Below are 16,079 nucleotides of genomic sequence, written 5' to 3' on the forward strand. Positions count from 1 at the left end.
AAAACACCGGTGAAAAAAAAAAAGGACATTTCTTTATATTAACAGTATATTCTTACAGATTTTACGTAGTGTACTAAGTGCTGATCTGGTGCTCGAGAAACATGTATTATTGTTATCAATTTATAAAAAATTTTTTACTGGTAATATTTTTGTGGAAACAACTTGACAATACTTTTGCAATACATTTTTCAGGATTCTTTTTTTAAATAGAAATTTTAAAAGAACAACAATCACTTTGAGTAAAAATCTTAAAATCTGTAACATTATAAATGTATTTACTGACACATTGAATGTTCTTTGTTGACTTTTGCTTACTTTTGTTAAAAAAAAATTAAAAATAAGACTAACCCCAAACTTTTGAGTGTTCAAGTAGTGTTCAACTTTTAAGAGCTCTTGTTAGATTTTACCTTTCAAAGCTTTTGGGGTAGATTATGAAGGTTATATATTTTTAAGCTGTTTTCCTTTTTCTTGGCCAAATGGCAAAATCAGATCACATCCTGTGAAATATATATGTCGTCCTTTCATGCTAAAATACAGCTTTGATATCATACAGTTAGGGTAAAAAAAGATTCTTCAATGAGTTACTTTGGAAGCTCTCTGAAAAGTTTTAATTTCTCTAGGGCTTTCAAATTGCCTGTTTAGGTTGTGGCGAGCATTGTTCGACGCATTTATAAAACACCACTGTGGGTTGTACCGAACGACCATATGGAGTTCCATAACATTGTTACAACCTAATTGCCCTCTTCGACAAGTGCCAATTTTCTTCAAGAGGCAGGAGAGAAAAGAGCAGGCGCGTTGACATGCGTCAAACTCCTCCCCGCAGATGGATCAGGCTGTGTTTGGGGCCTGAGATGAGAAGTCTCCCTGGGTTTGCCTTAGCCGTGCTGGCCTTGTTAGTTCGTCCCATCTCCCGCAGCATTAGAGCAGGCGGCTGGAAAGACCCGGCTCTAATTCCACTAGCAGATCAATAACCATCAGTGTTTGGTTTTGGGCTGCTGGCTTGGCCACAGGATGCTCCACCCCCCACCTCCCTTTGCTCACCCCCATTCGCAACCCTTGTGGGCTGAGAGTCGTTTTGTTCGGAGGTAATTTTCACCGTGAGCTTGTGAACTGTGTCTCAATCAGAGTTGGGTATAACGCGTTACAAAGTAACGCGTTACTGTATTCTAATTACTTTTCGTGATAACGCAGTAATGTAACTCATTACATTTAAAATAAATGTAATTTGATTACAGTTACTGATGTCAATAAAATTAAGTTACTTGCGTTACAAATGTATTGGTAAGAAAAAAATATTAAAGTAAATAAATTAAAATGCATTTCTAATCACGTTTTGGGGCGGCTGCGTCAGTTATTGAGCATGCGCTTTAATGAATTACTGGAGAACTCGTGCTGTTAAAATGGACAGAGATTTTTGTTCAAGATCAGGAGGGAAGGTAACTTCTGGACAGGTGAAGAGAGCTGTAGCAGCGTATGTGGTGGAGGAAATGCTGCGCTTGTCGACTGTGGAATCGCAGTCATTTAGAGACTTGCTTACGATAATAGGCTACTCGGACAGCTCTGTGCCCTTGCAGGACCGAAATACATTTGCAAGGTATCTAGATAAATGCTATGCGGATAGAGGGCTGTCACTTCTGTGTAAAAAGCATTTTCGATTTTTAAGACATAAGTGTTCATTGAATCGATTGTAAAATCGATTTTCCATGTCTAAAAAAAAGGCATTTCCTTTTTCAACGCCACATATCGGACGAACGAGAGCGCTTGGAAACGCACAAGTCAGCAATATTTCTTATTAATTGGCATTAGAGCTGTAATCGGGCCTTAAAAGTTAGGCCCGACAGGACCCGAGCTCGACAGGTTTCGGCCCGAGCCCGAGAAGTACATTTTGATTGACAGCTTTTTAAAAGCCAGAACCAGTGTGAAGCGCAGCCTGACATTCAGATGTGCGCATACGCACAACTCTTTTGCCTTTTGTCAACAATGAGTCATTTATACATGTTTTAACATACTTTATTCATAACTAACGTAGACTATGCCACTTGGAAGTTGGAATAAAGAAATAAAATAAGTCCTCTGTAACATCGTAACATCTCAGCACTCTAAATAGACATAGACTCATTTAGCCTATAAATAAACCAACGCACCAATAAAAATGATTCTTTTTTAACAGATTAAATTAAGATTAATTTTCAATTAATATGGGTATTTGGCAGTAACGAAATTAAGATAAAAGCTCCGCCGGATTTGCTTCTCCACATATCAGCTGACATTTAATAAAAGAATAATGCCAACATTAGCGTAAATACTCAGTCCACATTATGCATTTAAGCCTTAATGAATATATAGTTATCATTTGAAAAACCTTTACTCACAGAGATTAGGCTAGTTCTACATGTTTTTGTGGAGGAAAATGAATGAATCCACTGTAGACGTCTTCAATGTGTTCCTGTGCTCACTGATGGTGATTATTCACTCATTATTCTTATTATAAACACGGTCAAAACTTTTCCACACCTCAAAACTTTGCTTTAGCTGCTGGTGCAACCAAACGTATTTTCACCAGAGGCAAGCCTCCGTTACATCTACTCAGCATCCATTTCACATCTTTCTCGCGCTAATCGAAACACATCACATGACCGCTCATTTACCTCACAAACGGAGCGCAAGCCAGAGTCTGCTCAGTATTATATAAATTAAGCCCCAACACGAGTTTTTTTTTTATATCTATATTTTTTTAATTGTTTAATAATTTTAAAATTTATAGTTTGGTCAAAATCGATTCCCTATTTTCATTTTCGAAACTTTTTTTGGTGATTCTGCAATCGATTTTCGAACGAAAAGTGACAGCCCTATGTGGATATGGAGTATTAACTAATATTTTTCAGTCAATATTAAATTACGGAAAGTTTCACTTTGTTTGTAGTTTTTTTTCCTTGTATGTTTAATAAGTTTTCAAAGTAACTTGAAAGTAAAGTAATTAGTAATCTGATTACTTTTTACATGCAGTAATCAGTAATGTAATTAAATTACAATTTTAGAGCAGTAATTAGTAATTTGTAGTGGATTACTTTTTTTGAGTAACTTACCCAACACTGGTCTCAATTGAGTCTCAATCGGTGCTTGTCTGAATGGAGTGAGTGGGTTAGGAAGGTTTGATGCACATTCATTTATTCTTTTATTCAAAGGGTATAGAAATGTTACACACATTTCCAAGCAGGTTTTTGTATACGTTCTTGTACTACTTAGTAGCAGTTGAAAGAGTTTGATCAGTCAAGCATAGCTGTTTTCAGCCTGACAGAAGACACTTGGCCCGAATGATTGGCTAAAATATGTGAGACAGCAGTCTAACAAATTGAGTTATTAATTCTTTTGTGATTAAATTAGGCAAACACAAAGGTCCAGCAGGTCTAGCATTGAGAGTCAGCCACTGTTTGTAATACTGCTGCTATAGTCTGATCATTTGCTGCTCTGAATAGCGGTGTCCTACACACACACACACACATTAGTCTATAAGAACAGTTGGGAAAATTGTCTCCTCTTGTTTTTGTGATGTAATGTGGCTCTTATGGAATTCTGATTGGTCAATGGTGCTCTAGTTACATTTACTAGAGTGGGGAAATGTCAAAGTTTAGGAAACTGGATAATTTGGTCATTTAGAATCTCTTCTGTTTTCTTTTTCATTGAGAGCAGATTAATATCTATAGTCTCTAAATAAGCCCCTACTAATGCTATATATTATACATACTGGGTGGTATGTCCAAAATAATGGTGTTGTTACATTATGAGCCATTTTATATCATTGTATATGTCAAAATAGTTTTTTTATTTTTTTGGCTTATATTTTAAATAATCTGGTGTTAATACCCATTTTAAATAATTTTCTAAATTTAATGATGATTTGAACATTTAATACCCTTTATTTGGAGCTTTATGTATTAAAAATACCTTAAAATAATAATAAAAAAAAATGTAATTTAATACATACAAATATTGTCTAATGTCATTGATATTATTCTTGTATATTTTCAGTGCATTGAAATAATTGCATTGGATCAAAGCTTCTGCTAAGTGCCTAAATGTAAATTATTTACATTGATGCATTTAGCAGATGCTTTTTTTTTATCTGCATGTGAAATAATAGATGAATAAGTTTGGCATCAGGTTCACATCAAATAAAGTCTTATAGGAAACACTGACTGCACAAGAGTCAACTTGAAACTAATTGGTAAATCATTAGATAAATCATTTTGCTGTTTTCATTGTTATTTATTCATAGTATAAAGGTTTTTAAAATCAAAGGGCATAGCAAAGCCAAAGAAGCAACAGATCCTTTCTGTATTGTGACGTACATATCAAAAATAAAAAAACGTAGGTTTGGACTATCACGTTCAAAAATTGAAGTAGATGTAAATGGAAAGTCCGCTGAATGATTGAAGAAGCCAACTTTAAAACAATAAAACCTAAATTATGAAATGTATGTTTTGATCCTGAATTCAAACCCATTTATAAGGTGACATTAAAATATTTATTTGGGATGCATTTAAGTCAGTTAAACACTGCTTTAATGTGCTTTCTCTCAATGCTGTTACAAACATTTATAGCTCAGACCCTCAACCGCTTAAACTGTGCTCTGTTTTAAGCCCTTTCTGCATCACTGCCAATTGATGTGCATGTGTAATGTGTGGCGGCAGCATCTTCTTCTCTAGGTGCTCCCAGGGGCCCAAGGGTTCGGGGCTATTTGCAGAGGTACCAGTCACACTTGGCTGCACAGGCCTTATAAACCAGACTCGGTCCACTCATCAGAGTTTAGAGTTTCAGTCAGCACAACAGAATGGGCAGTTGCACAATTCCCAATGAGATGGGAAAAATTTTTCCACAACTTGAAAATCCAATTAAATTTTTTTTTTTGTGTGTGCATAATTAAGCAATAAACATCATGAAAATGAGAGATATAGCCTCTCATAGTTTTTGCTAAAAGTTCTTCTGTTAGTTATGTACAGGCACAATTGAATCTTAAGGGAGATTGTTAGGAGCCGTGCCGTGCCGTGCCGTTGCTCAATTCTCCGAGCTTGTTCTCCAAGGACACGCACATACTTGGAGACTCAAAACCCTTAGCCGGAGCATACATGGATGGGTGACCGACTTTAATCCCTTTTTTATTTTGGCCAATGTCACACAGAGGTCACCCTGGTTACTGTGTGATTGTCTCACCATCATGGTCCACCAGCTCAATTTTATTTATTTCCCTGCGTGGCCCCGGAGATTGCGCTGAAGTACAGAGTCATATTTAGCCTTTATTTAAGAAGATTGCTGCATGTGGGGGGAGGCAGAATGACAGGCCGCCAATGGCCGGCCGGATCAATACAACACAATTGAGTTCTCCAATCTCAGAGACTAGCTGCGGTGAAGGTGGCACTTACGGGGTGATCGCCTCTGATGAAGACTTTATTAGCCTCTATTGACAGATTCATTTGAGATCCCTCTCCCTTCATCGCCCCCACTTCACTCCAGACTCCCTCTTCCACTGTAAAGTAATATAGTCTAAGCCCACCTTTAAAAGTTTCTGGGGTTGATGAAACACGTTAACGGTGGAGTTATTTTGTCCTGTGTTTTCGAAGGTTCGCCATCGTTTCTTCGACTTGATTTCAAAGAAACTTTTGTTATTCTTCTTTGGCTATTCGTGAACTCTGGTTACGTGGTAAGCACTTGAGACCCTTGTTATCAGATACCACAGCACGTCAAAGAGTTTTCAGTGTAGGAACGGAGCATTTCTGAGCCTTTGCCCCATGAGAATACAAACAAAAAACGTCAAGTTCCCCAAAGAAAGTGTGCGAGGGAAGATTTGCTTTTGGAAGCGACTCTAGAAGCAGCCCTGGCCACGGATAAGACAAAGTGTGGAAATTTCCAAATGATTTTATATTTTATCTCCAAACAAGCCGCAGGCGTATTAGATATCACAAGCTAATACTCAGTGGTCATATGTGCGCTCTGTAAAATTGGCTGAGGCTCGACTCAGGCTTTGAAGTCACGAGTTGTTTTTTTGCGTCAAAGTAGCTGTTCGGGGAACCCTAATCCGCCCAGTATTGCTATGGCAAGCTTCGCCTCAGCTCGACATTCGCAGCAGGTTTTCGTGACTCCACTAATTTTTCCATTGTTATTTTACCTGGTTTGTATTTGGTAACCCTCCCCCCCATCTCGCTGGCGTTCTCAGAGGGGCTGTTCCCTGCGCCCGGGTGGATTGGCCCGGGGTGCTTTCCCATCCACAAATAAAGAGCTCGGCAGAGATAATGAAGTATGTTGCATCCTCGGCTGCAGCTGTGTTTTGTTGGCTCTGTTAGATTAAGGCTTTATGTGTGGTGGACTCGGCTTATTTCTTATAAAAGCTCATCAATAAACTCAGCGCTCCAGGCCTAAATTTGTATCGTGCAACAGGCCGATTATTTCTTGACCTCTGCTGTTCTCATCAGAAATTACTGTATGGGACACTGGAGAATGTATCAGATTTTTTTGTCATTAATAAACGCATGTTTTATGTACGCTTATTAAGAGTAGGGCTGCACAACCATATAATTTTGTAGTATGTGTATTAGATTCAGTATTAATGGTTTATTGGTATTACTGTAAAAAAGTTTGTAAATTGAGTATGTGTGTTAATTCTCACAGTAGCCAATAATTCATTGCACAAAACGGATTGAAAGTTGATCCTTGCTTCATGTCGACCTGTATTTAACCCTGCAAAGCCTGACATTAGAAATATTCCCCCCCAAAAATTTAAATATTATTCAAATATTAAATATTTTAAATATGCAGCAGTTTTTTTTTAACCTTCAGACAAAATCGAACTTGTGAATGTGTTTGATTTATTATTATTTTTTTATTTGATAAATAATACTTTTATGTCTTGAATGATAAAAACAAACCAAAAATAAAAAGTTCAGAGGCCCAATCTGGCCCAAGCAGAACTTTGTAACTTGCTACAGTTGCTGATATTTATGTGCTCAAAAATAGATAATTATACAATTTCTGATAATATAAATCCATGACATCCTTAAAACAGTGTAGCAGACTGCTTACATAAAATGCATTTATCTCCCATTAATATGTCTTAGTAAGATGATATTTAAACGCTCCGTTTATGATCAGAGATATGTAGTTATTATTGTGGAGGGCAATAACGCAATGCAATAAAGTAGTGTTTATTGAGAGATGTGCAGAGAGATAAGAACAAGAAAGTAAACCTAAATTGGTTTAGAATCTTGAAATCTGTAAATATCTAGGAAAATCACTATAGATTTCACAACCAAAAGACACTTGAACCACAACCTGAAGTGGCACATTTTATTGTAGTTTATTTGTTAAAACAGTATGAAGTATCAAATCAGGTAATAGAAGGCCCATAGAAGATTGTATACAAAAGGTTTGATCATTTAGAATCCTCAGAAATTTGTGTGTCTGTCAAAACATAATACAGTAGGCTTTATAGCCTTACTAAAAAAAAATGTATCAATAGCAGCAAAGACCAGAAAATTACTACTCTTATTCTGTTTCTGAACAGCGCTATCGTTGCATTCTTAATGATGAGAGAGAGGCTTTAATTTTCCCAGCAGCTGTTCTTCAGCGGGTCCTCCCACCCCGGCCAGTTCAGTCATTTTCATTAATGCTAAATCCTACATCCTACACAGCTGCTTTAAACAAGAGCTTTTGGAAACAGAGTTGTAATAAGATGCCCAGCTCTGCCAAGGTGAATAAGAAACAGCCCTGGCTTTACCCGCTCTCTGGCTCTACCTTTCTAGCATCTGCACATGTATGCACACAGGCTTGTCATGACACACCTCTACTAAATCATTGTTCACGTATACTGTATGACACAAAATTCTTCTTAGCAAACTGAATAATTTGTCATATTAGCTGAAAATAGTAACTTGAGTCGTATTTCATTCATGTGTTTGTCAGTAGGTTGAATTGCCCTCCTCTGACCTAGAGATTTCTCTTTTGTCATTCCAGATCTGTCCGATGTGGAGCCCAACGTTTTTCTTAGACCTTTTCTGGAGGTGGTCCGCTCAGAAGACACAACTGGACCAATCACAGGCCTCGCTCTCACATCGGTCAACAAGTTTTTGTCATATGGCCTGATAGGTACGTTTTTATTATGCCTGAGAAACGGTACTTGATGTTTATTCTTCCAGAATGACAGATAACAAATCTTAAGCGTGATATATTTTAAAAATATACTATACACTACCGTTTAAATGTTTGAGGTCAGTAAGATATATATATTTTTTAATTTAGGAAAGAAATTTATTTAATAAGGATGCATAGAATTGATCAAAAGTGACACTAAATGCATTTGTAATGTTACAAAAGATTTAGATTTCTTTAATAAAACTTCCTGAAAACAAAAATGTATTAAACATAAATATCAAACATTAATAACAAATGTTTCAGTTTTTGAATTTGTAATAATATATTGCAGTGTTGCTGTTTCTATATTTTTGATCGAGTAAATGCAGCCTTGGCGAGCGAGCATAAGATACTTTTTTCAAAAAAGATTTTAAAAATTTCACGGACCCAAACTTTAGCGGTGGTGTATACTGTAGAAATATGAATGCATATTAGCCTAAATATTGATCGCTTTAATAGTTCACCTATCATATGTGAATCACTAAAGAAATATTTAGCAGCTGATTCATGCATTGAAAATGAATGATGACCAGGAGCTGTCAGGCTCCAAAAATATACATAAGACATAATTTCATCCATGTATTCATATCTGTGTATTACCAATCATGATGTACCAAATTTTTATGAAAAAGTTCAGAAAAAAGTAAACGACAAACAGCAAATTTGGTTTGGAACAGGAGGGTTTTTAGATAAATAGAATGCAATTTTGAATCCCTTTAATGGTGTCTCATTTTTGTTGCACTGTAAATGATTTTAAAATCACAGCTCGTTGGTCAATGTTAAAAACACATTTTTACATTACCAAGTGCACTTCTCAGTGGTGAAGTCCGGATGTAACTTGACCACAGTCACTGTTCCTGATGGCTGGACTGTATTTTCTCACTGACGCAGGAGAGCTTGTTTTGCAGCAGTTGTGAACGGCACAGACTGTCCTCTTCCTTGTTAGGGAAATATGGTCATATGCTGCCAAAGTGTGAAAGCAGCATTCTGTTCAAGATACAAGGCATCTCTAATTTATAAAAAAAAAATACTATGACTGCAGTTGTCAAGCAGCTTTATGCTTTGCACAACTAAAAGATGATTTTACAAATATTTAAAGGTGCTCAAAGTAAGGTTTCAGAATCAATGGATTTCTGAGATGAAGATATTTTGAAGATATAATTTCACTAAATTGCACATGGAATAAAGATCTAATTTAAATAAACAAGAGTTTCAGGGTTTAGAAAAATGTTAAAAAGCACCTAAATACTTTTTTACTTTTTTTTTTTTTTAAGGGTTAGTTCACACAGAAACGAAAATTCTGTCATTAATTACTCATCCTAATGTTGTTCCAAATAAGACCTTCGTTCATCTTCAGAACAGAAATAAAGTATTTTTAGATAACATTTTAGAGCTTTCTGGCTTTGCATAGACAGCAAGGAGATGAACAGGACCACGTTCAGGACCCAGAAAGGTGGTAAGGATATCATTACAATAGAATTTTCATTTTTGGTTGAACTATCCCTTTAAGATTCTACACTATTTTATTAACGCAAGTTAATCATAACGGATTTCTGTCGGAATGCAATTGACAGTCAGACAGATGAAATAAATGAATCTGGACACTGAGAGCTGCTGTCATTGTTTCTGATCCGCCATGATGCCAGCATCTCGTCAGGAAGGGTTTCTATGGCAACCTGCTCTCCAGACCTGCTCTCTCTTTACACCTGGGATAAGGCATACAATACATACATTTCCTACAGTACTAATGAAGCCATGCTCTCAAGCAGTATTAGCAGAAGTACACCTGTTGTAAATATCGCGTTTTTTTCTTAAAGCAATTATGTGTGCTTTTTTTTTTATGTTATTGGCTTAATTTTCTTTCAGGTTAGGAAAATGCTTTATGAACTGAAAGAACACTTTTGAATATAATCAGTCTGTTTTTTTGAATAACATACAGAATGTAGTCTTTTTTTTTCCTAGCAGATCTTCAGTACTCTTTCTTGCACACATCTCTTCTTCTTCTCTCTCTCTCTCTCTCTCTCTCTCTCACACACACACACGCAGAGCTGTGCTAATCCCAGGTGAGCACTCCTGACGAGCATGACATATTAATGCACTCGTACGAGTGTGTGATTAAATGACCTTTAGGTATGTGAGAGGCTGTGTGCTGACTGATGGGTTATGCTCATTCAGACTGCACTAATCTGCCATGAAGAGTGACATTATCATTACTGTCAATTAGCATTCCATAGACATACAGTACAGCCATACACTATAGGCCTTACATTAACAGCTCTGCTCTGATACAGGGCTCTTCACTTTGGATCACTGGTCTGTGTGGATGAGATGCTGAAGACTAACTTTATATTGCTGGGAACCAAAAATAATGGGTCATTATTGACAAATGTATTTATGTGTTTATATTTATTTATAACAGTAATGATCATGAATATGATGTGTGGACTATCTATCTATCTATCTATCTATCTATCTATCTATTACATTATATTTTAATATTTATTTATTAGTTTATTTACAGTTTTAAAATATTTGATTTCTCTTTTATATATATATATATTAGGGGTGTCACGATTTCGATTTTAAATCGAAATCGATCGAAATTAAGTCACAGTCTCGAACTTCGAATTAAAAAATGGAATCGTCGATGCTGCCACGCCCCCATGTTGTATGACAGCAAATCAATGACAAAAATAACCGAGCATTCAACTGATGCTGGCGCGCGCGCGCTATATGGCTTCCGCGAGAGGAAAACTGAATCGGATGCGAAGAAACGGGAGCCCGCGAGCTCATTTCAAACTCCCGCGCGCGCGTGTCATGTACTCTGCGCGCAATAAAAGCCCTCGCGCGCGCATGCTCATTCCCCACATCCTCGCGCTCGATCATCTCACCTCTGCTCGTGCGAACAATTTTATTTTTGTCAGTCGTGGGGCGGGGCTTGCTGTTTTAGTTTTTATCTCAAATGTCATTGGTTATTCCCCTTTTCCTAAAGTCAGTATTCGACGCCTGTTAGAAAATGAGTAATAATTCACTTGACTTGACCCATGACTTCATCAGTGGACCAGATACATGCGAATAATAATTTATTTTGCTTGTTTAATTTATTTTTGTCTTTAATGTAATTTAATGCATTGTTTATAGAGTAGATCTTTTGTAGATACTTGATTAACTGGAATTCTTCTGATTGCTAGTAATTGCAGTCTTGTAATAAGAGATACACATATTTTACAGACTGTAATGATGCACACACACACACACACACATACTGTACATACATATATATATATATATATATATATATATATATATAAATCTAAATGAATGACAGTGAAGTGTTTAACAAGTGTTTTATCTTTAATCTTTTAAATAGATCGTACATCGTAATATTTGAAGGTTAGTTTAGTCATTTTTTATTGTTTTTGTTTGTTTTGTTATGAACTTGAATGTCATCTTGTGTGACTGCACTTACAAAAGAGAAACTGGATGGCAGTTTATTTTAAGTTTTCAATTGACTAAAGATATACGTTATTGTTACATTATGTTGTTAATAAAAGTTTTAAATTTGACAGTGTAATGTGGTACATTGCAAACAAAGTTCAGATATTATATTACATAAAAGTCTAGTTTGAAAAATGACAATCTGTGCTTTAAAGAGAATAAATTTAAAAATCGAGAATCGAATCGAACCGTGACCTTAGAATCGAAAATGCAATTGAATCGAGGATTTGGAGAATCGTGACACCCCTTATATATATATATATATATATATATATATATATATATATATACTGTATATCACCTGTAGAGGACATTGGGACTCAAGGAAAATTTATGAACTATTATTGTTGTTATTTCCCTGAACACTGAAATCATATTTTCTAAATATACATGAACCAAAGTATGCGCATATGTGCTCAGCTATAAAATGAAATGCATTACAGAATGTAGAAATGCTGTTTATATATTATTTTGCTAATAATTTATGTATTTATATGTGGAAAAGAAAAATTGTGTTCTCTAAATTAAATATATTCTTATAGATTATTGTTTTTTTTTGTATTAATACAATATTGGGTAACACTTTAGAATATGGTTCCATTAGTTAATGTTAATGTATTAATTAACATGAACAAACAATGAATAATACATTTATTACTGTTTTTATTCATCTTCGTTAATGTTAATGAAAATACAGTTATTCATTGTTAGTTCATGGTAATTCACAGTGCATTAACTAATGTTAACAAGCACAACTTTTGATTTAAATAATGCATTAGTAAATGTTGAAATTAACATGAACCAAGACTTATAAATGCTGTAGAAGGATTGTTCTTGCTTAGATCATGTTAACGAAAGTAGTTAACTAACATTAACTAATGGAACCTTATTCTAAAGTGCTACCCAATATTGTAGTAATAATGGGTTTTGGATAGGGATGCACGATATTGGATTTTGGCCGATATTCGATATGCCGATATTTTCTAAATAATTTTGGCCGATGCCGATACCGATATCGATATATATACAAATATATTAGACAGACATTCACATCTGAAAAACAGGTCAATTATTTCACTTGGAGAATATCGGTTTGGCTCATCGGCAGAAATATTCATATCGGCCGATACCGATAATGGTCATTTTAAGCTTTTATCGGCCGATACCGATGTTGTGCCGATATTATCGTGCATCCCTAGTTTTGGAGATGGCTTAATAATAGGAGTAGTAACTTTGAATGTCATATTACATTGGAATTTTTAGTTTTTATACTATTTACCTGTAGTGTCTCCTCCACTTTTTTGTTTATTAATTGTTTGCTCAGATGTATATTTGGAAGACAAAATGGAAAAATCTGGTTTTCATGTCCAAAACCTTAAACTTTTGGTTTCTCTAAAAAGACTAAGACTCTAAAAAGTTTTCTGTAAGATGCATCATAGTCTTGACAAAACCCAAATGTCCTCTACAATGGAAAGAAGTGAGCTGCTAGTCCTGAGAGCTTACTGAAGTCTCTTCGGAGAGTTGACTGTTCAACTCACTCAATGACAGTACAGAGACAGAATACTGCCATCTATTGGCCAGACACATTAAAACAGTGATATTCGGTACATTTTGAGGATTCATGGACATTCACCGGTCCTACATAAGCATACTGAAGTTGTGACCAGCTCTTCTTGATGTATTTGGCAGTTTTGGTTGCCAAATGATCGAACCGAGCACTTCTTTTGAAGCAGGAGTATATCTGTTTTCTAACCAAGAGTCACAACATCTGATTTTGATCCGTCAAATGCACCAGACCTGTCCTGCTGTTGGTGTACAGTGAGACCTGAGCTCTTCCAGCACACTGGGGGGTCTGACTTCCACCAAACACACACACACACCCCCACCCTGTGAATTTGTTTGGCGAGAGCTAATTCCCCTCAATCTCAGGCCTGAGGTCGCTGGGCTCGGGGGGACGGCCGTATTGACAGATATCCAGATCCCACTTTTCCCACTCTCCCTTTCCCACTCTTCTTTTTCCCAGGCCGGTACTCAGACCAAAGGCTCACTTACACAGCCACTTATCCCTCTAAAAACTACAACAGCCGCACACACACATCAATGTACGTGGAGTGTTTAGTAAGATCCTATCTAGTTAAAAAGTTGGGACGGGCTTTTAAAAAAAGTTACATAATTTGCGACACGATACACCAGATTTCAAGCAGATCAAAAATGGACATAAGCTATTTTCTGCCAGATTAGTGCCCATGCACGCATGGTTTAGGGGTTAACACAGGGTTGCTTTTCTGCGGTGAGCAGTTCTTTCACTTAAGGGACACCCTGGTGTCTGAATGTACTTTTACTTAACCTTTTAGTACACGACAGCTGTCTGAACCTCTTTGATACTCTCATACACATGCACAAAGACCCTCCAGCCCCACCCAGACTTCAGTTATTTCAACAATGACTCTCCCGCTTGGCTGTGTAGACCGTGCCAAGTGAGGATTAGTATTTTAGATGACTTCTGATGTTGTGCTGAATAGACCGTGGCTCTTGTTTCTGTGGAGATGGGCCGTTTGGAAGGGGGTCCCGTGTTTATTGTGAGCCCGCCTCTTCATCGCTGTTCGGTTCACTCGTAGATTTCCACTCGAAATTTGAGTTGCTCAGTCACTGGGCCACGTCAGCAAGTTATTTAACTCTGTAAACAGTCATCTGTAAAAAGAAAAAAAAAATAAGTATAATGATGTTTAAAGCCATTAAAATTTGTGTTGTCAAAGAGGAAAAACCTATGGACTGCAGCTTTAAATGTTTTCAATTTAATATATTTATAAATGATTATTACTAGTTTTGTATGAATACAATGTTGTATTAATGTGTTTTGGAGAAAACTTAAATATTATGTAATCCAATAACTTGGAATTGTATTATTCAGTTTTTATACTATTTACCTGTAGTGTCTTTTCTTTTCTTTGCACTTCTGATAATTTTAAAGCACATTTACTATAAATATATAACAAACATATAACTAAATAAAAAAACACATACTGACTCCAATCTTTTCAATTATTGTGTATATAATATAGTATAATAACATTTTATATATAGTAACTATATAGTAATTAAATTTATATGCACATTATTTAATAGTTTTTGTCTTCATTTATTTAATCCAGTTGTTTCTCTGTGTTTGATAGTGTCAGAACAGGCTCTTGTGGTAAAGATCGGAAGCGTTGGCAACAGTAACAGGGGGGAGGGGCTTAGCAGAGGGTCAACACCACACAAGCTCCTCCCCCATATCTGACAACATTTTGCATGACGGTGGTAGAAATGAACCTGGCTTCAACTAGTGTATTTGCCCTCCTATTTAATCACTGGGCAATTATTAAAGAGTTGGGCGATTTGAAGCCCTTCTCCAGACCTTAATAACTATCTGGCTTCTCACTCAGAGTTCAGAGTAAAGGCTCTCTCTCTCTCTCTCTTTCTGTGTGCTATTTGCCTGCTAATAAGTGGAATGCACTCTTGTGTCAAGGCTTTACCTGCAGTCACAGCCCCAGCCTCCTCCCCAGGCAGCCTGTGCTTATTAGTTAATGAAATGCTCTTTAACGGCGATGGGAAAGAAAAGGCAGCCTGGCTCCAGCCTGCTATCTGGCCCTACTTGGGTTTCAAAACATCGTTGCCTAGACAGCCAATTTACCAAGCCATCCACAAAAGCGCACACATCTGGTGATTAGATGTCAGATTGCTGTTCGTTCTCTTCACCTGGAGCGTGGTCAGTTGAGAGCGATGTGGGGTTGAACCGGTGACCAGGTTAATTGTGTAAGATTAATCATGTAACCACGGTCATGTCATTATGACCCACGTACAGCTTATCTGGCTGAGAATCAGGAGCATTAATGAGAGAGTGAGGGGGAATATATTAGGATATTTTTAGTTTGTTTTAAATTTCACGTCCCTGTCCTCCACAGATGCCAATCATGAAGGGGCAGCGGAGGGCATCGAGAACATGGCTGACGCGGTCACACATGCCAGGTTTGTGGGCACAGACCCTGCCAGTGATGAGGTGGTGCTGATGAAGATCCTCCAGGTAATGCAATAGAAAACAATTTTTTTTTTTTTTTTAATAAATAATAATGATCGTGAATATTTTCAATAATAATATTCATTATAAATATGTTAAAAATTGAATAAACAAAATATATCTAAATACATATTTTTTTTTAATGATTGTTATTTATGGTTGTTAAATATTGTTAGTTATCACTTAACCAAGGATGCATTTATTTGATCAAACATAGAGTAAAAACAATTCTTTTGTGAAATATTACAGTTTAAAATAAATCACATTTTAATGTAGACTAGTCAACATTTGAAGTAGGGCTGTCACTTTTGAGAAAAATCAAATTCGAACGGATATCGAATAT

The 16,079-nt window shown here is 36.3% G+C and overlaps 1 protein-coding gene across 4 annotated transcripts in view; it reads left to right on the top strand.

Moving 5' to 3' along the window:
* The window catches only part of gbf1 (golgi brefeldin A resistant guanine nucleotide exchange factor 1), an 83,587-nt gene that overhangs the window by 36,127 nt on the left and 31,381 nt on the right, over positions 1–16,079 (top strand). For all 4 annotated transcript variants that reach the window (XM_052573466.1, XM_052573467.1, XM_052573464.1 and 1 more), the window contains exons 4-5: positions 8,005–8,136; positions 15,624–15,742. In XM_052573466.1, the coding sequence (XP_052429426.1) occupies positions 8,005–8,136; positions 15,624–15,742 (251 nt within the window). The remainder of the gene's footprint in view (positions 1–8,004; positions 8,137–15,623; positions 15,743–16,079) is intronic.

The sequence above is a fragment of the Carassius gibelio genome, chromosome B13 (assembly GCF_023724105.1).
Source record: "Carassius gibelio isolate Cgi1373 ecotype wild population from Czech Republic chromosome B13, carGib1.2-hapl.c, whole genome shotgun sequence".
In the NCBI taxonomy this organism is placed as follows: Eukaryota; Metazoa; Chordata; class Actinopteri; order Cypriniformes; family Cyprinidae; genus Carassius; species Carassius gibelio.